Genomic DNA, 21809 nt, shown 5'->3' with positions numbered 1-21809 from the left:
AGAAGATGAAGTACATAAAACACACATGAGAGAAACTAGTTCCTCTAAATCAAACAGAGAGAAGTAGTAGCACAGGATGGGTCACCATCAGAGGATCTACTGTGTGTTCCCAAAGATCATGCAGCCACACAATGCACTGCCTCTTGCTGCTGTTTACAGCTTGTCTTACGTGAAAATGTGCCAAACTAAATATTAGAAACAGTGTTTCAGTCTTTCACTTCCCCAGCCTAAGCATCTTCCATCCCAAGTATTTAAAATTACTGGTATATAACATTCAGCCAAGGTAATATCAAAATATATTTTATTCTGGACCTCTTTCAATTCTGATTCAAATTACAGTTGTCAAAGCAATACAATGCAAAGGGAAACTGCAACAGAAAATGTGCCTAGAAGGGATATAAGGGCCTTGGGGACAAATCATTGTGATGTAGAACCAAAATACATCATAAAGTGTAATTAACATGGTCCAGGACAGTATAGAACATCTATATCAGTCTTCTTTAGACAATAATCATGAAAACTGAACAATAAAAGTCCTTTAAACAAGTACAAAAAACTGTCATGGGCTGGTTTACACTTTTACAACAGTTGTAATTTAACTGGATAACTGAAGAAATGATGCAGACATTTTAATCCAGTGCTATAGGTAGGCTCACAGAATTAGACCCAAAGGATTTGTAACTCCAAATGAAACCATTACAACTACAATGTCAATGTCAGGAGAGAGAGAAAATTACTTCTGTATTCTAGAATTACTGTTCTGCACACTGCAGTCTGTTGAGGACAAGATTGCAAAGTACACTGGACTAGCAACAACATGCAGACTGTTTTCTTGTATTTACCCACAAATGTCAAAAAACATTATGAAGTAAAAATGAATGATTATTTAAAAAAAACAAAACAAAACAAAAACAAAAACATGCCTCAAGTTATTGTCAAGCTTCAAACTTAAAAGGCAGAGAAAGCGAATTATGTACTCAAAACTACTGATCTGAAGCACTATTAACACTAAATCTGCGATCCGCTCGAAACAGCAGATTTTCCTGGTTCATCTGCCTCCCACCAGACTGACAGTGAAGACAGTCACACTTTCACAGATCCTGGTATTTCAGAGCTTTCTCTAGAGGGAGAAGTGAGTACTGCTCCATGGCTTTCTCCCTACGGAAAATGTCAGGGATCTTGACGGAGATTTACTGCTGTCTCCCGAAGCCATATTTGCTTCTAACATGCCACAATGTTGCTTCTGCTTTCTTCAAGATGTCTGGAGAGATCCCCCCAGGGAACAGCTCTAGAGGGCTTTTGAAGGGAGAAGCTATCAGGCTTTTCAGCCAAAAAGGAACACTGGGCTTAAATCCAGCTCTGGCAAAACCCCACGGCAGCCGAGGGGATGTGGCTCATTTTACCTACACACAACGTTGGGCAGTTCAACACGGCCCCAACGCCTCCAATGCTCGCTCTGGCCAAGGTTTTTCTCATGAAGTGAAAGACAATGGGATTTCTGGTTAGGCAAAGATTGGAAAAACCGGGTCCCAAGGCTCCTCTTCGCTAAACGGATAAAAACAGACAACCTTTTATTTACAGGCTGGAACCCCCAGTTTGTAATCGCAATGAAACCCCTTCCCTTAAGCAGAACCAAACAGATCAGCTGCTGAGGCTGCTCCAAAGGCAAACTGGCACGGCCGCCCTATGCCACCCACTATTCTTCCTAAACACAAAGAACATTTCAAAGGTACAAAGTCCCATCAAACACCCTAGCATGAGGTAAGCAGTGTAAGGAAAAAGGAGTGCTTTTTAAAAATGAAAATCAATTAAAATTGGTAGAAATCTTTGGCCTTTCTCTCAAGATGCATTAAAGTGTCACAAAATCAAGAAACATGCTTCGAAATGCCATGTCATTCTGACTCTGGTAACTACTACCTCCCCTCCACCCAACCCAGAAAAAGAGGCACTTTTAGTGTTTCATATAAGATTTCCAATCATCTAGTAGACACGGTAAATAACCCTGCACAATGGTAGTCCCAGAATAAACTCAGTTTATCAACATTACAAAGAGTCTAAAAAAGCTTTTATGAGGACCTAGATATTCTCTTAACTACGCTAAGAAGTCCACTGGTTGGGAATCTTTACATCAATTTAAAAATGCAGAAAAAGTTAAAGTAAAAATAGGGAAAGAGGAACTCTACAGAAACCTGGATCTGATCATGCAGAAATGAGAAACGGGATTCTCAGATGGACGCGTAGAAAGACAGTGAACTCAAGAGCAGTTCATTTCTTATCCCATCATTAAATTCTGAGCCCAGTTTTTCCCCTTCCTTTTATCCTCTATTTGGATACTTTCCCATTATTGTGTTGAACTGGAAAAAAATAGGAATGACTCCATCTGTAAGACTAAGCATGTGCGTACATGTCGCACAAAGTCAGGGTCTTGCTGCCACTTGGCATCCTCAATTTAAAGGAACAATTTGGATGGTCCACCTCACTATTGAATACGAGGCCTTTGTGCTATAAAAGATAGTACTTCATGCCGCAGTTCTCTCTTTTTTTGTTGCCTTTTTTGGTTCATGTGATCACAGAACCCAGCACACCTTGCACACGTGCGGTGACTGGCGTATGGAGCACGAGGCGAGAGGCGGCAGGAGCAGGAGCAGCACTGTGGCATGGCAGGAAAACAACAACAAACAGCTACGGATCCTTCCCTACTGGAAACTGGCCTCACTCCAGGCAGTGGGGCACTGCTGACCCACACCAGGCTGGGGGCTCAGCCTGTGCATCCAGAGCGCTCCAGCCAATGGATCTGACATTCCTGCTGGGCTGTGCTTCGAGCCCCTGGCAACCCTGGCCTGGTGACACTGGAGCTCTGGTTTTTATCTATTTCTGAGTGTGTGATGCTATGCTTAAGCAACTAGAATTACAACCAAAACAGCTGATGACTGAGAAAGAGGAAAATGGCAATACCCTAAAACATGGCTGTGTGATTTTGCAGCTATGTCACAGAATTCCACCACAATTGTTTAGATTGGCTGAAAGAATTGTCCCAGTAACTTTTATGAAAATGAATAAACTGTCCATATTAAAATACAAAAGTACTATCAAGAATCACTTCTGACTTTCAGATTTAAATTCAGTGCAATTGACAAATGCATTGCTAAACGAAAAATGCAGCTTAAACATACTCAAAACATTTGTGTCTATTCCTGGGAGCACAGTTTAAATTATTGCACAGAATTTTTTTTTATTTTTATTTTTTTTTCATTAAATGACAGAGGTCAGCCACAGTCATGGACCTCCAGCAATAAAAGCAATATTTCAAGTGCCAGACACTCAATATATTAGGTTTCCTACATATTGTAACTCACAGGGTAATTGCTCTAAACATTTGCAATATGCTTCAAAACCCTAAAAATAGCTGGCACCGAACCACCGCAGATAACTGTCTTTATGGATATGACTTTGTGTTGGTTTTAAACGCTGTGTACAATAGTAGCATAATCCTGGGGTATATATAAAGAATGTACTGTTGACTTGTCTTTACCACTGGCAAATTGCTACCCTACCTTAGCCAAACTCAGACTTGCTTCAAGTCGTGTTTATTTCATGGAAATAGCAGAAATCGATGCCTAAAGAACAATGGTTAAAATGTCAAAGCTGCATTATCTCAATTAAATGAATTTATACCTAACTTGGAGAGGGGGAAAAACCCCGAAATGAATAAAAAAATAGGTTAGAGACTAACAATCATAAGCCACAAAATTAATTGTGATTGAAATAGTGTTATAAAACTGATAACTTCGCAAAGCTCTGTAATATAAACCATTCCTTAAGTAAAATGTCTGTGACATAAATTTGACAACCTCTCTTTTTATAAATTTACATTCTTGGAATCTTATGCAAGACATGATGCAACCTTTTTGACTACACATACGCGTAAACACAACCTCATGCTATCATTTACAAATAAAATCACTATCAATATACTTTTAATCACATGAGCAGAAAAAGGTTTGCCATATACATCTGTCATTGTAAGAAAAATACTTGATATTGTAAACAGAGTAAAAGACACTATATAGTAGTGATTATTAAAAAAATAGCAGCTTACATCTACCCTATATTTGGAAAAAATGTAGTTACAAGATACAATGAACTGCAGGACTGGAGCAGCAGGGCAGTTAGTGCAAGTATTCATCTTTTAAATAAGCTGAATCACTGCTATTAAAATAAACTTGAAGCAAGTCCTCTGTTTCAGATTTTTTTTTTAAATCTAAGGTAGTAAACATTTTGCCTCTTAATGGCAGTGTTATCAAATATATGCCAAAGATTTTATTTTTAATAAAGAAAAATTACATGAAATACTTTTAATACTGGAGTTTGGTTACAGTTATACATCTAAGCTCCTACAAATAATGATGGGCAACTCTTAAAGAAGCTGTGGCATGAACCCTTGTCCAGAAAGATCTTAACCTCTTAAACAAAATCCCCCCGCTATACTTTGCTCCTTTTCACAATAGTGCACAATTTAACCATATTTTAGCTATGGTCTTAAAGCAACAGAAGATGCACTTTTTTCCTCTTTTTTTGTCTTCTTTTTTTACTTTTTTTTTTCTTTTTTTTTGCATCCCTGTATTTTTTCCTGTGTTTTTATGCCCTTCTGGTCTTAAGATTGGCAGAATTATGTCCCAAATAAGAAACTACTGCATTTCAGCCATGTCACCAGAAAAATCAAACATAACCTTATACCCATTACTGTCATACTTTGTAGATGAGCAGGACGTGAAATACCACGCCTTGAAGAAGGATGGTTTTTTTTTCTTCTCTCTTCATAATCCCTTTTCCACCCTCCCTCTGTTCACAAAATTGCGCTCTGGGAGCCACAAAATGTTAACAAACATTATCAGGTTCAAACTACCTCTTCAAAGAACGCATCAAAACACGTTTCAGAGAAACGCACTTTTTTTTTTCCAAGGTGAAAAAAACATAAACAAGAAACTAATTCACTCCCTTACTTCATGCATCCGTAAACTTAACCAAAACAAAACAGAAAACCCAATGTTTAAAAGCAAAGAAAAAAACCTACTGCTGCAGATTTCTGTAAGTCCATTTTCTCTGTACACACAAAACTGTTCAACTACTGAGAACAAAAATACCCCACAATCCGTGTGAGAATGGATTTAATGGGGGAAGGGGTAATGAAGGCTGCCATTAGTATCTTCTGAATTTGGTATGTATATGGGTCTGCTCTTGTATATGGTATATTTCTCTCTCTCTCTCTCTCGCTCTCTCTTCTGTTTTTCATATCCAAAACCTTTAAATGTTATTTTGGGGCACAGCAGATTCCAGCACTTGGTGAACAGGATTCACAAGCTGTGACAAAACTCTGTCATCCTCTTCAGGGTGTAATTTTTTTTTCCTCTTTTTTTTTCCTTTTTTTTTTTTTTTTTTTTATATATACAGTATATGTATATATTTCTTTTACATTTGGCTGTAGTGGACTGGCCATGGTTCGATTGGGACTATAGCAGTACATGGGTCAGGGACAGTCATTTTGGCTATGTACACATTCATAGTCGGTCCATGGCTTCCAACTAGTAGCGCTATTTCCGTAGGTCTAATACACAAACCTGCAAGAGAAAGAGATAAAAGGTACAGAAACTGCACAATATGACATGTTTTTACAATTCTGCGTAAAGTATCCGAGCAAAACCTATGACACAGGCTGTGTGAGCTTAACCTTGTATCTGTTAAAAATAGATTAGGGAGAAAAACGACCAGGTGAGCTCACTTTGCTCATGAACGCCCAGCCAGCCCCAGGTGCTGAGGGCACTGCTGCCTAGAGAATTACTATCAGAACAGTAACAATGTCTTATGTAAGCTGTTTGCCTGTTATTTAATACTACGAGGCTGAGAACTTACTTGAATCATAAACTCATAAAATGCCTGGGTTGGAAGAGACCTCAAAGATCATCTCGTTCCAACCCCCCTGCCATGGGCAGGGACACCTTCCACTAGACCAGACCTGCTGACAGCCCCATCCAACCTGGCCTTGAACACTTTCAGGAACAGGGCAGCCACAGCTTCTCTGGGCAACCTGTGCCAGGGCCTCACCACCATCACAGTAAAGACTTTTTTCCTAATATCTAACCTAAACCTGCCCTCTTTCAGTTTGAAGCCATTCCCCCTCATCCTGTCACTAAATTCTCTTGTAATCTAGATTATAAAAATACAGTCAAATGAACTCAAAAATCTGTGGGCTGGGCAAATAGTAGAATTGATCAGAATAATTCAGAAAAAAACAGTGACAGTATACAAATTCCAGTTTTAGTCTTCTAAAAATCTTCCCTAAGTAGTGCTTCTATGTGTGTCAGATATAGAAATCTATTAGTAAAGTATAAACATGTACAAGGCACTACCAGCTGTAAGTACAGAGTGGATGAGAAGAGCTTTTCAATAGCAAACAATAGCAAACAAAGTAAGCCCAAAAATTAAAAAACCCCCCAGAAACTAAGTGAAAACAAATCTATTGCAAATACAATCAGCCTCTTAGGCCAAATTAACTGGAGGACTGGAAAGGTTACACAGCATGTATAAAAAAGGGTCATCTAGGGGGAATGATAATTAATTTCTACTCAGGATATGCCTTGAGCTTTTGTACTTTTATGATATTGCCTACACTTGCAATGATAAAATGATATGAAAGACCAATCAAAAATAATTCTCTAGAATTTTGGTTTCTTAAAAGCCAAAACTTCCATTTTCTGTTCTGAACTCTTAACAAGATAACCTTACTTAACAGCACAGAGAATGTAGGAGGGAGAATGCTTTGCCACCTCTGTTAAGATACTACCTGAGACTGGACTACTAAACTGCCAGGATTGCTTTTGCTGACTTTGGTAAAGGAAGCTACAGCACTTCAAAACACAGCTCTTTTATCACCCTTATTTTCTTTTAATTTTGCTTTTCCTTAGGCTCTCTTCTCCATGCTTTGAAAACCATGGTGAGAGAGAGGCAAGCAAAAAACCCCTGTATTGTGCTCATTATAAAGACCTCCACGTTCACATTTCACTGCAGTGCTCTGCAGGGCAGTGTCAGAGCAGCCACGAGGTGATGCTCCAATACCCCACTGGGAGATGATGGTGGGGGTATTCATGATTAGTTAAACATATGATTTTATTCCCTCCTTTTTCCTAAGCACAATAAGCAGAACATTATTTACATACAGTTCCTGACATTTTTAGGAACTTTTTAATTACAAGCATTCAGAAATTTGTACTTTGTTTTGCTGCTGAATGCAAGGCAGAGGGTATGTCTTTTCCATCATGCATTATAATAATATCACCTACACTGAACATTTTCACTTGAAAAGGGCAAAGAGGTAAAAATGAACTTGTTTCCAGACTGGACGTACTTCCATAGTAAGCCCAGTAGGAATAGAAAATATAAATTGGTGACATCTCCACCTTCTGAAGTTTTTGGAGGGCTTAGAACAGTGATGCATTGAACTGGAATAAACACATTTTCCTTACAGCACCACTACAGGTGAAAACCTACAGGTGAGCTGGCTGTATTCAATCTGCAGCTAGAGAAGGAAATTTTGTTTCTGTTGTTAGTCAAAAGATTTTCAGAAGATGTTTGTTATTAGAATGTGAGGCCAAGTCAAGCAGCACTTACTGAACCATCTGAAGCACTTGCTCCAACTTTGTCTCCTGCTGCATTCCAGCAAACCTCGAAAATCCCTCCTGTTCCCCGATAACTGTGAACTAGGGCACCTGTCTAAAAAGGGACAAACCAGGTAATTAATACAACAAAATGGAAGTGAACAAGTACAATTTGTACATGTAAAAATTCCCCACTGCTTTTAAAAGCTGAAATTCTCAGAAGAAGATGGTCCAGGTGAGACTTCTTTTTGCCAGAAATACCAAACAAGTAATAGTGTCCTATTTTACAAAGTTATGTAGAAACATTTTTGTCGTCATCACCTTCTCTCGCTTTACATTCTCTTGTTTTTCAGTGAAATTCAGTGAAACAGCTAATCAGATTAGTATTAGTCTACATCCAGTCATTTTTCACAAGAAACCTGTTTTATCAGGAGTTGAAAGTTCAGAGTTAAAGATAGTATTTGGATGCAACGTCTTATTGGAGACATTTTGCTGAGTGTTTTTTTGTTGGTCATTTTTTGGTTGGGTCTTTTTGGTTTGTTTGTAGGGGTTTTTCTGCTAAGTAAAGACAATATAAGGATAATTATTACTTCACCATAGGCAAGCACTCAGGTGAGAGGTTAAATGTACATCCGAGAACAGAAGTAACGTTAGAATAAAGAGAAGGCGAAGCAGCACAGTAGGAATGGCAAAGCTCTTTGTGGCTGAAACACGACAGAGCAACAAAGGTTGGAAAGGTGCTGATGGAAAAGACCAAAACAAAGTTCCCAACAGACAGAAGAGTATTAAAATACCTGTGTATTCCAGATGTGTACACATTTATCAAAGGAGCCACTGGCCAGATACCTGCCATCAGGACTGAAAGCTACACTGTACACAGGTTCTTGATGTTTTGTCAGAGTATGAATACAAATTCCTCTGTCTACATCCCATAACCTAACAGTAGAGTCAAAGGATGCACTGTCAAGGAAAAAGACAAGAGATGAATTGTATCTCAATTCAACATATTTTTGTTACTAATACAAACAGAACATGACAAAATATCCTACATGCTTCAAAACATTCAGTGAACGTACATTTATAGAGAGTCAAGTAAAAACAATGTTTAACTAGCATTTTAAACCAGGATTAAATAGTACCTTGCTAACATAAGATTGGCATTTGGATTATTTGTTCCTGGTCCTGTAGGACTCCATTTGATAGTATAAATTTCTTTGTTGTGTGCTTGTAAATCATGGACACAACTGTCTTGTTTCATACTCCAGATCTATGATAAAAAGGGAAGAAAATACAAAGATATTTAGCACAATATTATATTAAAACACATTTTACATCTTTCTTCTTTATCATTTGCAGGCTGATTGCTACCTTTTAAGCCACTCAAAACATTTGCTATGACTGCTGGGTTCCTAGAGTGATTATGCCAAGTATTATTCCAGGACCTTCCATTCTTTGGGTTCTAAGTCCCCCAGTGAGCTTAATGAGTAATAAAGGTGCTGTCTATAGAAACCAGTCTGCCTGAGTTAACTGCAAACCCTTGAAAAGTGCAGGGATGAGAACAGATGCTGAAATGAGAAGAGCAATATGTATATGTTCACGTCTGAGTTGACAAAACATCACAGTCCTATTTTTAAATGAACTTCTTGCTACACTGACTCAGCAAAATAAAGGGATAGTAGAGAAATTTTCTGCTTTCTTACAAATCCATAGACACATACTGCAAAAACTATTATGGAAATTTCCTGGCTTATTAGGATTTGCATTGCCAGGTGTGTGTTCAGTATTCCACACAGGTCATGAGGACTCCCAACTCCTTTATGATCATATTCAACAAACAAAATAACTTTATTCTATAAAGACTTTACACTGCCACTACAGAAGGGATTTTGCAGAACTTTTATACCTTTTCCTAAATCTGAAACTTGATATGGCAGTTAGCCATCTGAATGCTTTTTTTAAATGATATCTGTTTCAGTAATGCTTTTAGCTCATCATTTGTTAGAAAAAGTTAAAGAAGCATGCTCAGGCCCAACTGTATTCAAGATGCAATTGAGGTGCATGCTTAAATAAATGATGCTTTTCAGAACTGCTGCTTCACTGAAGAGGAAATTGATTTTCAATGTGCAGACAGAATTGAAATTGTATTTCCAGTTTAAATTGATGAGATCAAAATCTAGCTTCTCTTCCCAAAACTAGTATAGATGAAAAGAGTCCATATCAGCTGCCCTAAGGAACATCGAGTTGTCATCACAAGAGACAAAACTAAGTAGATAAATCACTAGGCACCTTACATATGCTTCAAAACCTGACATTTATTCCTTCTGCCATTCAAAAGTAAGTGATCCACAAGTGATTAGTGATGTGTAGACTTATCCTCAAGCACTTGGTCTTTGAACTAATCCTGAACAAAATGATAACACTCATTCCAGCCTGGGCTGAATTCAAATCAGCACCCAAGAAGTTAATTGCCTGCCTTGCCTGAGCCCAGGAACACTGACATGTTCCCAGTTGTCACCTCTACTCACTGAGACGCAGCAGCAACAGATCGAGCTCTAGATTGGAATTCATTACACTGGAGTTTCAGCTGCTTAAGTATTAAACACCCAGCTTAAACTGGCTACTTCGACTCCATCCATTGCCAATGGAGAACAACTGATGCTCTCGGGGGTTTAACTCATCACACTTGACTTAAGACACAACTTAGGAAAGGATGAATTGCTCTTCAGCAGTGCTGGACGCTGCTGACTGAAGATGTCCAGACATCTAGCTTTAGACAGGAGGCTTAATGCTTAAATGTTTATATTTAGATAAGGTGATTTCCATTGCCAGAGGCTGACAGTGTGCCAGCAGGAGGAATATGTGGCTACTCATTCAGCTATTCCCTGTCCCTGATTAAAGAACACGAGCTGGACAGAATTAACTGTCCCAAGGGCTGTAGCAGGACAGCGCTGTCAGTGCAAAAAGTGTGTCCTAAAACCCTTCTGAACACAGGGCTAAAGCACCCACTGAATGTAAAGCAGTATGGGAGTAATGGAAAGCATCTGTGCCATGGAAGTAGCACAGGCCTGTCAGGCATGAACAGCCTCATTTATTCAAGTGCATGTAACCTGGAGGCATTTTTGTAGGGATCTCTAGGGTGCCCTGAACTCATATGTGTGTCCTCTGCACTCAAAGGTTTGCCCCAGTTCTACAGGAAAGCAGGTTGCTATGAATTATAGAATGACTCCTGATGAATTGGAAAAACCAAGGAGTGCACACAGCCTCTGAAGAAACAATATGCCAAAGATTTTAACTAGAAAGAAGGAGAAAATAGGGCAAAACCAGGAAAGGAGCAAGTCACCCATTCTTGTATGTGCTACATGACATGCATTCCAGCTTTTTCTTTTAACCAAAAGCAACCATCAAGCAGGACATCTTAATGATTAATGACCTGATTCTGTAAACAGCTAAAAGCACCTAATAAATCATGCTCAGAGTCTCAGGGTGGCAGCCTGTAACAAGTTCTCTGGACCAAAGCTTGGCTTTGATTAACATGGATTTCTAGGATTGCCTAACCTTGTTATATTAAAAAAGAGCAAATATTGGACAATACATTGGGAAGCACAGTGATACTTCGTCCACATGAATGCTGTGCATTCCAGAGTCCTACAAAGACAAGGGCCAGAACCAGAACTCCCATTACCTTTAGAGTCATGTCATCAGAGCAGGATGCCAGGAGATTACCAGTTGGATCCCATTTGATTGCATTTACTTCATTCTAAAATTGAACAATGAGAGTAAATTGGAGTCTTCACTTCCATTACAAATGACAGCTTACAAAAGACAAAGTTGGACAGCAGTTATGAGTATGTGCATAACTGTCAGAATTTTAACATTTAATTTTCATTTACAGCTCTGCCTTCAACAACAACAACAGCTTTTTGCTACCTGTTCACCACATTTTCCCATGCATGCTTGTACACCACATAGCAAAGTTTTAAAGTTACCGTGTTTCTTCTTCTAAAGCTCACTTTTGCATTCTGGCACTGGCAAAAGAAGCTGCACGTGGGAGTGAGAATTGCTCTAATAATCACAAAGACTACAGTTACCATACGCCCTTAACCACAACTACCTGTATGTGCACCTATTGCCTGTACAAGTGCTGTGTACTGGCAAGTTTACTGGGACCCCAGTCTCTCATTAATAAATCCCCAATCTTCCAGTACTTACTGTGTGACCCTGGAAGGTTTTGATGGGCCTATCTTGTCCTAGTTTACAAACGTGAATACACATGTCTGTACTGCAAGAGGCAAATGTGTTGTTACTCTGCCAATCAACATCTAATGCTGGTGCTAAAAGAAAAAGAAAGACATTTAAAGCTATTCCTGTATTCTGCAGGAATTTCATGTGCAAATTCAGCATGCACCACCTTAGAACAAATGCCAACAGGAAGCAATGATTAATTTTACTGCAGCTCTGAAGCTAATCAAACACTATAAACAGTAAGAAATTCAGTCAAAATGAGTCTTACACAAAATGAAACAAAATTTAATGTAAGTCATTAAAATAAAGAACATATCTGAAATGGAAGTTATACAGAAGACAGGGTAGTTGGACATCTCAGGATTCAGCACAAAGAACAGGTTCCTACAACTTCACACGTTGTCACACATGAGCTCATCTCCATTAACAGCCCCTGCCTGTGCTGATACATGACAGCCAGGGAAAGGTAATGATTTACTTCCTTTCTTAATTCCAGTATTATAAGGTGTGGTAACTTGAAGCTTAATCATGGGCAACATATTCCATTTGATCAAGCCAGATATTTATGGCAGATAGCACTCAGAACTGCTTGGAGTAAATAATGAAGTTTTTTATTGTTGTCATGCCACTGGAAATGTAGTGTGAGCGGAATGAAGAGTGGAAACGACACATTTCTTAAAGGCCCTTCAACGACATGTCCGTCATCCTCTCCCTTCTATTTCCCAGCTGATTCTGGCAGGCTTGCTCAGCATGCAGCCCACGGAGCAATTTGTCTGACCTCCTGTGAGGCTGCAGTCTCATCCCAGCTGGCCACTGAACAGCCTTTCAGCTGGTTTGTGGCCAAACAAATTGGGGACAGCTCAGCGGGAAGCAGGGAACAATGGGATGAGGGGCTGGGATTACTGTAGCGGGAAGATGACAAATGTAGTCCTTAGGTAATAAACACAAGTCCCTTGTGGCCCACCCACTTGATTTGTCTGCCACTGTACTACAGAAAGTCGGGAATATTTGGATTATTTATCTCTTATGACTTTCACAGAAATGCAATAAAACTGTGAGTTATAAAATCAGAACAAATCTACCTTTGTTCACATTCTCATTACGAATATGGGAGTCAGTAACCAAAGACTGCCCGTTAGATTTTAAAATGGTGTGAACAAGCACCACAAGCACTGGATCTTTTAACTTACTTTAATAAATAACACTTTTTTCATCTTTTCAGATGACAATCCTGAATGACCAAAATCAAGACTTACCAGAATGAAAAGGAAACTGCTGCTTGGCTTCACCAGTGTGGGCATCCCAAATAATTGTGGTCTGTATTAAACAGATAAATAAACAATAAACAAACTTGTACAAATTGGTAATTTCCCAACAATTACCACCATTCACAAGTAGCAGAGTACCTACGCTGCTCCCCACCACCCAAACCTGATCCTGATTATACATTTCTAGTGTTTTAACCAGTACTAAAGGAAATGGTAGTAGACATACAGACAGCTGTAGAAAACCTTAATATGCTGTAACATTAGAAAGGTGTTTAATCACAACATTTTGAGGTCTGGAGGGTAGAAGGGAGTTGTGGGGGTTTTTTATTTTTAATAAACAAAAATTAAATAGATTTACCTCCTTAGTCCTATTTATATTCTTGTAATACATTCAATACATCTACTTTTATTTCAAATACTTGAATATTCAGATTGTAATATCAACTACTCACTTGTCCCTAAGGAGATCTTATCAACAATTGGTCACATTCTGAAAGATTTAAGGGTGCAATTTTGTTCTGAGTTATTCTCTGCCAATATTTTGGTTAAAGAAATCTTACAGGACAAAATTTGTGTCTTATGTTCACTATATTATTTGCCAATATCCCTGATCTACCTCAATGATCAATGAAAGTTTTGACACCACATTCAATGGAAGCATGAATTGACCACATAAATAATTTATGAAAAAGAAGCATTAAGGTTGGAACAATCTTTCTGCTAATGCAAAATATTTTTCGAAGCATAAACTCAGTTGTTTTGTCTAGGAAGTTTTATTGACTGAAATGAGGATTTTATTTTCCTCTAGAATATTTTTCTGCAAATTAAAGCTGTACCTCTACAAAGATTTAAAAACTGGCATAACATCACAGCTGCCAAAAGAGGAAACACATCCTTTCCATGCTTTGAAACATTCCATTTTCCTTCCTTTGTGCCAGCACAAGCATTTATAAAGCTGGGCACTAAAGCAAACCAGGTTAAATGTGTGCAGGAAAAAAATAACAAATAAAGGAGAGAATTTACAGCTTTACAGTGACACTGCCAGTTTTAAGTGGTTGTACTGAGTTTGCAGTTTGCTGCTCTTGCTAAGAGAAAGCCTGTGCTGACTTCTGCACCTTGAATCAGCTACTCAACTCTTCTTACACTTTTGAACACTCTATTTGATTCTTTGAATTCATCTTAAGACTATTCTTCATAACTATGTGTCCTTCCTAATATTCATAGAATCTCTCACACTAACAACAGCTCTGAATTAAAGACCTTGTGAGTCTAAGTTTGTTTAGAGATGTGAAATAAAACAGAGTTAAACAATGAGCTCCATGGCATTACACCACTGGTACTTCCCCAGTTACATATATCAACTTTTTTGATATTCCAGTTCTAAACTTTTCAACCATTCTCAGGCTTGACTGATATCCAACTCAGTGATTTTTTTCCCCTGAGGCTTTGCATAAAGTGCTTCACTAAATTTTAGATGATTCAGTTTTAAAAAGGTTTAATGTTTCTGCTTTCAACGCACTTACTTTCCAGCTTAGGCTAAACTAATTGTGAAGAGATCCACGGACATTGAAATCTAAGAAATTAAAATATCTCAATAAACTACCATGAAACCCAAAGAAACACAGCTAGAACAACAAGTTCTTTCTAAGTACATATTTACATCCCATGCCTTCAGTTCAATTTACTTACTTTTCATAGTTTTGTTATTTTGCTTACAATTAGATTATAATGGTGAAGGAAAGAATTTTAATTTTACCAAAGATTATCTCACCTTGTCCACTCCTGCACTTAAAATGAAGTTTCCTTTCTTGTTCCATTTTAACGCAAATATAGGACCTTTATGTTGCCCTAAGGTGCTGGCAAGATTACCTGAAAATTTATATTGATATGAATACATTAAAAAAATAAAAAACTATGCTGTGAGCCACAATACAGGAAAATATACTGGAAATTAAAAGTATTTTACTTACCATCTTTAGTCCATATCCTGGCAAAGCCATCGTAAGACCCAGTTGCTAGAAGTGTACCTTCACTCTGCCAGCAGAAAGGTCATTTATTTTTTTTATTTTTTTTTACCATATAACTCAAAGCTAAAGAGCACAAATTTCAGGTAGAATACATCTGCATAAGATTTGTGGTATTTATTCCACTGACTACAAGTTATTAAAAAGAAGTTCCATAAGTGCAATAGAAGAAATTACTCAAAACAGAAATATTTCAGGCACCACCAGAGGATGCACCGTTGCTGTCACTTAAAATTTGACTATGCAAAACTGTAAGTACAATTTTCCCTGGGTGTTTTGAGCGCTGCCTTTTGCACTTACGTTCCAGTCCAGCGATGTCACATCTTTGTTGCTGGGTACATCCTGCCCTCCTTCCCGGATGCAGTGCCGAAGTACCAGCTGCGTCGAGCCGCTCGTGCTGTTCTCACTGAGGTTCCATATCCGTGCTGTCGAATCTCCAGATCTACAAAACATTATTGTATAGAATCATATATAATTATATAACATTATTATTGTTATTTGAAAAAAAATATATAATTGGAAGTACTCTTTTCTGAACAGCAAACACGGCACTTGGTGCAGAGGGCGTTGGGGTAGGTGTTATTTTAACTCGTTGCCATCAGCACTCAGCAGTGAGCCGGATATTCCACACATTCCTGCTAAGTGCACATACCCTGAGGCCAAAAGGTCACTAACGGGATTCCAGGCACAGATGAATACTTCAGATTCATGGCCACGCAGCACCACTGCCTTGTTGGGAGGGATTTCAACATCTCCGTCTACTTCCATCATGTCTGTGTGATTATCTGCATTGTGGGAAACAGTAGAGAGAGGTGGATTTTAATATTTTGGGACAGTACTAGTGTATGGTTCAGATTCTTCTGGGATAAGGACAACAATCCACAATTTATGTGATGCAAAAATCCAACAAAGCTGTCACGTTCCCTTATTTTTCCAGTTCCAATTTATGAAGTGCTATAAACAGATAGGGAGTTTCAAAAATGTGGGAAAGCTCTTTGCCCTTCTAAACCTTCGCATCCAAATGGATTTAATTTTGAAGCTTCAAAACTGAGGCTGAAAGTTATTTTTTTGCTATGTTAAAAAACAAATGCTGTTACAAGTACTCAGTTTCTCAGGCCCAGTGCTGCACAGTTACAGTATGTTACTAGTCTAACTTGTGCTTTCAAATATGCTTCTTACACATTCATTTTCAAAAATCTCTCTTTTCACCAATTGCAGTCAAACAGGTTTTAAATCTACATCTCAGACACTTCATTTACAAAATGGCTTTAATTAATATAATCACATTTGGTGATATAGTAAACTGATAACAGAACCTCTCAGCAATTACCATGGAATTGTGGCAACACAGAACTTCCTGCGTGGAAGTGAGGTTGTATCCATATTGTTCTGTAAAACACACTGGGGGTAATTCAATAGTTCTCTTGGCATCTATCATCAGTCATTTTCTATTATTAAAAATAAATTCACGCTGAGTGTAAATGCAGAATATGAGAAATGCTGCACAGGTCACCTGTTCCGTACTTATTCACCGCGGTTAAACAAATCATTCCACATCTATTGCTTAATTTAGCATTAAGGGTTTCTGTCACTGTTCGTACGTGTCAGAAAACAGAAAAGGCTGTTAGAACATGCACAGTTTTCAGAAAGACACCATATAAAGTATTGCTTCAGTCAGAGAATCGATGCCAGTATGAAGTGCTGTACCAGCCAGCAGGGGCTGCTGGTAGATCACAGTTAACAGTGCTGTGATCTGAGGTTTACCCTTCCTCTATCCAGTTCACAGTTAACGAGATGTTCTTTTGAGATTTTTAAATGAGAGCATCAAAGTAGAGAGCTTATTTGTTTCAGCCAAAGATTATATTTCCAGTTTTTTATCATATATACTAATAAAAAAACTCTTAGTAAAATCCAGAACTTGTATGTGGCCTGATATTAATATTCTCTCAAAAATGTAATTTCTTCAGGTGTTTTTACAGCAAGAGCTGTAACTCCCACTCTTAAATGTGAAATTCAGACTTCCAGAACAATATTTTCAGAATAATTTTTTAACATCTGACCCAAACTTTTCCAAACTGAGCCTGACTGTAAGGTATGTTCCTTTGATCAGTGACGACAAAGAGAACTCATTTATTTCACCAATCACAGCTAAAATGGAATTGATGAATAAACCAACCTTGAAAGCATTGAATAATTCTGAATAGCAAATCATGAAAACTGATACTGACAAAAGAGACAAGTGACACCTGACTTGTCCCAGCAACCGTGACCTCAGGTAGGCCTGTCCTAAGGGGAGCCAGGTAGAGCCACCAATCCATGGATTAACAGAACCTGTTGGAAGGAGTTTGTGGAGCTTCAATGCTCAGTTTTAACTGGTTGTGGATTGGCAGAATCCCCTCCTCTTTCCCTGTACAGGAGCCAAACCTGAGGAGGTGCAACATTTTAAGAGTTGTCTCTGATTATTTTCTGCAAGAGCTTTCAGAGGGTCCTGTGAAAAACCTTCAGATGATGGGAAAGGAGCAGTAATAGAAGTGAGACTGGGTGAAGGGAGTATGGTGAATTAATGAATTCAGAAGTTTGCATCTCCTGCGATTCCAAATATCAAACTGGGGACAGTCAATACCATCTGAAGGTATTCTCTGCAAGCTGAGGGGTTACCTCTTCACTTTTACCTCACTGTCTACTGGCTCATACTTTGAGAAACGACAAGAAAATGCTATCACAGCTTAAGGTCATTTCTGTCTCAACTTACTTGCTATAGTATGTGCTCCATTCTCTTCCCCATTTGCAGTATTCTCTCCATTTTTTGCTGATCCCTGTTGGTTGGTGGCAGCTGCAGCTGCAGCAGCTGCTGCCTGCTGTTGTGCAAGTTTATCTCTGTAGGCCTGTTGTCTTGTCTGTACCACATCAGGCATCACTGCATCTATCAGTGAGAGAGACTCTATCGGCCTACCATCAAACAAGGTACCATCCTAAATTACAGCAGAGGGAGAAAACAAACAAACAAACAAAAGACAACACCAAGTACAAATTAACATTATGAGCAAAAATTCCAAGAAACATTAAAACAAAAGTTCTGATTTAATATGATACATATAACAAATGGTGCTGGAAGTGGTATCTCATCATTGTCATGGTCAGGATTGGAATTCTGATCTAAAGTTAAGTGGCCACTATAAATATGCCAAAAAAGCCACTGCAGCCCTCTGGGAGAGCCTGTGGAATCACAAGTTATTTGCTTCGAGTTTGCTAATTCGTCTGCTAAAGTAAAAAATTCTGTAAGCTATCTATGAATATGATTTCAAACATGAGTGGCTGCAGCAAAATCTAATGGTTTGTTTGAAGAGCGAGCTGCAAACATTGCAACTCGGGTCACTGACTTGTGAAGTTATTCTATCTTATTAGACTAATACTTTCCATAAACATATTATCTGGAGAGTTGACTAGTTTTCTTCCTTTTTTTAAACAGTGCTGGCATGCTTTCAAACAACAAGGAAGAATTTTATCCTGAAATGGACAAGACCCAGTTAAAAATACACTTATACATATGCTAGGCCTTTGTAAGGATCTATTTTTAGGAGCTAGAAGGATTCCTTGCAATAAATACAGAGTCTCCTTCTTCTATTCCTATCACTTGCTTTATTTTTCTGAGGCTTCCTAAGGGAAAGGATTTGCTTGGAACTATGAAAACTACATATAAACAGCAGGCATAAGGGAGACTGGAAAGAGAGCAGAATTAGTAGAGGAAAAAAATAGTTTCCTTCTGTAATCTAACTGACATATAGAAAGGCTGCTAACCTTCCAGGCATAAATGAGGATGGAAATTGAGGGTGAGTGTCTGCAGCATCAGGCAGGAAGATACATAGCTTTCTGTACTGCTGGAATAACCATTTAAACATCAAATTTAATAGATCCTGCTCAAGATGAATTAGCCAGTAGAGGCAAAAGGCAAAGTGGCATTTACCTTCATCCCTCCTGCCACAAATTCAAACCCTCTCTTACTTGGAAACCTTGCCTTTGGGCTCTCATTACTTCATTATAACGACACATCACCCAAATGAGAGCTGCATAGTGCTCTCCCACCTCCCTACTGCCAGCCTAGGAAAATAAAAAATTAAGAGATTACTTCTCTCAATTATTATCTTATCTCACTTGTCTGGATGTACTACAACATTATATTAGGGTAAAAACTCTACAGACAACGGACCTTTAAGCAATGAGCCAGAACACCATGCCTGGTGTTGTGTGGCTGCACTGGGCAGAACCCCTACCCAGTTATGTCACTCCATTCTGGTTCCACCACTGGAGTCATGGTGAACACCAGCAGTAAGGAATCTGAAGTAAAAGTAAATAAATAGGATACAAGAAAGTTAAGAAAAAATACTAACATTCAAACTTACTGCAAGCAAGGATACAACGCTCCAGCAGGCAAAGCCTCCTTACCTCATTAATACTGACTTCTGCCTCTACATATTGCAGACCTTTCTGGATGATGGAAATCAAAGCAGCTGGTGGCACCAGAGCACCATTTATATTAGACTGGCTGATATGGCTCTCTATACCAAAGGTAAATGCTGAATGGGAAAACCCTAAAGACAAGGCAAAGACATCAGAATTGATTTACAGACAGACAACGCTATTTGCTGTACCATGGTAGGATCTTCTGTTTACAAACCTGAGCAACTTATACAAAGTTATAGCATGCTTATGAGCTACAAAAAACCCTCAGCAAAACACCTCATTTCCCTCATATGTCTCTAATTTAAACATACAAAAAGATAAAAGACGTTTAAATATGAACGTAACTACGGTACCATTGGCAGAATATCTGTGCATGAGTCAATAAAAAAATATAAAATATACAGTTCACAACAGCATTTAAATATATTTATATATTCATAAACTACATGTGTGTATTGCATAATATACAGTATTTAATAAAATCTATCTATCTCCCCAACACACCAAGACTCACTTGCTATTTTTACTAAGTGATTTAAGACCCATGAAAGCGAAATGGACCTGTACATAGAACAGAATTCAGCTCACGGTACACTGCTGTCATAATTCTGTATGCTTTGGCACCTAGAGCTACATCAGCACTGTGCACTGATTAAGAAGTAGCAAACATGTTATGGTGCAGCACTGGCAGCTGCTTGCTACTTATTTGATCACCCTGAAAAACTGAATTTAACCTAGAGAAAAATAGTTGTTTCAGCAAATTAACTTTTCTGTCATGGATTTTTTTCTTAAAACACTTTATTTTTTTTTTTCCTTTTACCCTGTCAGGTAAGTAAGAAGCTGCCTGAAAACTTTCAAATGAAGATGAAGCAATTTTGTAAGTTTGGCTTCTGTGACAAAAGCAATCTGCAACTGGAATGAGAACGTGTAATAGTTTTCAGTAAATTCAGATGGAACAGTGAGATTCTGCTTTCTTTTGACAGGCAGATACTGAAAAACTCTGCCATCCACCACTACTTCTGGTGCTTTTCTGTCTCAAATTTGGAAGTCCATGAGAAGTGAACCTGTGTTGCATGAGCCAAATGCATTTTCAAGAAGCCTGAAGCCACCCATCAGCAATCACTAAACAAAACTAAGAATCACTAAATGTTGAAACAGCAAGGTAAAATATATATTATGTATTTTTAAATGTATATATATATATACATTAATGTTGATCTCTTACACCCTTAAGACTGGAGTTTATTTTTGCTTTAATATGCAGACTTCTTTTATGAATTGCTGAGATCATATTCCCTCCTGGCAGCTGACAATCATCCCTTGTTCATTTACTAGGGCATGCCCTGACTTCCAGTCAAATCTACCCGTTCTAAATGTAGGCTGCATTAAGTAGTCAATGTCACAGCTGTGAGTAAAGATGATGTTGTCTCTTACGCAGCTTCAAGAATAACCACCACCACAAAACTCCCTGCAGCCATATGGCCGCATCTAGAAACCCAAACATGCAACACAAACTGCTGATCTGACTGGGTTTGGGAAGCTTTAAAAATAAGGGAACACTGCTGCGTTCTTGCTTGTGTTTTACAAGTACAGTCAGTTTGGATGAATATGATAGGAAAAAGGTTTCCTTTTAAGTCTGACAATATTCAACTGCCTTTTACTCCCAAGAAGCAGGAGGTTTTGGCCAGCCTGATGCCAAAGGACAAGATCCTCCAAGAAAGCATCCTGCAGGGAGGCTTTTGGGAACCCAAGACTGTAAAAAAATCTGTTCATCTCCATTTAGATTCAAGTGATACAAGCCATACAGTCACAGTTGCCACTTCTTCCTTTGAAGCACAGCAACATCTGCCCTCCCACAGTCACATTCAGGCAAGGAATTCAGCGACACAAGACCAGCCTGCAAGAGCACCATTGCTCCAAGAACACAGGAAAAAACAGTATTTTGCTGATCATCCTATTTTCTTCTTCAAGTAGCTCCAAAGAAAATGGTGCAAAGTGCCACGGTCACCCTGCAGAGAAGTGATCTCCAGGAAAATGCATTTCTAGCAATCGAGTGAGTCCGTGGCTGGTTGACTGCCATCTGAAGACTCCAAATGACTAAATCTGATTAAGTTACAGAAGGTAACTTGGCAGGGATTCGTTCTCTTGTTGAGAAGAAATAC

At 38.5% G+C, this 21809-nt stretch overlaps 1 protein-coding gene across 4 annotated transcripts in view; it reads right to left on the bottom strand.

The window, feature by feature from the left end:
- Positions 1–284: 284 nt before the first annotated feature.
- Positions 285–21809, bottom strand: part of TBL1XR1 (transducin beta like 1 X-linked receptor 1) — a 110551-nt gene continuing 89026 nt past the window's right edge. For 3 of the 4 annotated variants that reach the window (XM_027647308.1, XM_027647306.1, XM_027647309.1), the window contains 13 exons: positions 19630–19775; positions 17939–18158; positions 15839–15986; positions 15487–15628; positions 15133–15196; positions 14934–15031; positions 13151–13211; positions 11862–11983; positions 11335–11409; positions 8792–8919; positions 8447–8612; positions 7666–7767; positions 285–5618 (listed from right to left, as the gene is read on the bottom strand). In XM_027647308.1, the coding sequence (XP_027503109.1) occupies positions 5592–5618; positions 7666–7767; positions 8447–8612; positions 8792–8919; positions 11335–11409; positions 11862–11983; positions 13151–13211; positions 14934–15031; positions 15133–15196; positions 15487–15628; positions 15839–15986; positions 17939–18158; positions 19630–19775 (1499 nt within the window). In that variant the 3' untranslated portion in view covers positions 285–5591. The remainder of the gene's footprint in view (positions 5619–7665; positions 7768–8446; positions 8613–8791; positions 8920–11334; positions 11410–11861; positions 11984–13150; positions 13212–14933; positions 15032–15132; positions 15197–15486; positions 15629–15838; positions 15987–17938; positions 18159–19629; positions 19776–21809) is intronic. The other variant, XM_027647310.1, reaches the window with a different exon arrangement.

Source organism: Corapipo altera, unplaced genomic scaffold (genome assembly GCF_003945725.1).
Source record: "Corapipo altera isolate COAL_440 unplaced genomic scaffold, ASM394572v1 113, whole genome shotgun sequence".
Lineage (NCBI taxonomy): Eukaryota > Metazoa > Chordata > Aves > Passeriformes > Pipridae > Corapipo > Corapipo altera.
Note: the sequence above shows the minus strand (reverse complement) of the source record. Positions and strands in the feature narration are given on the sequence as shown.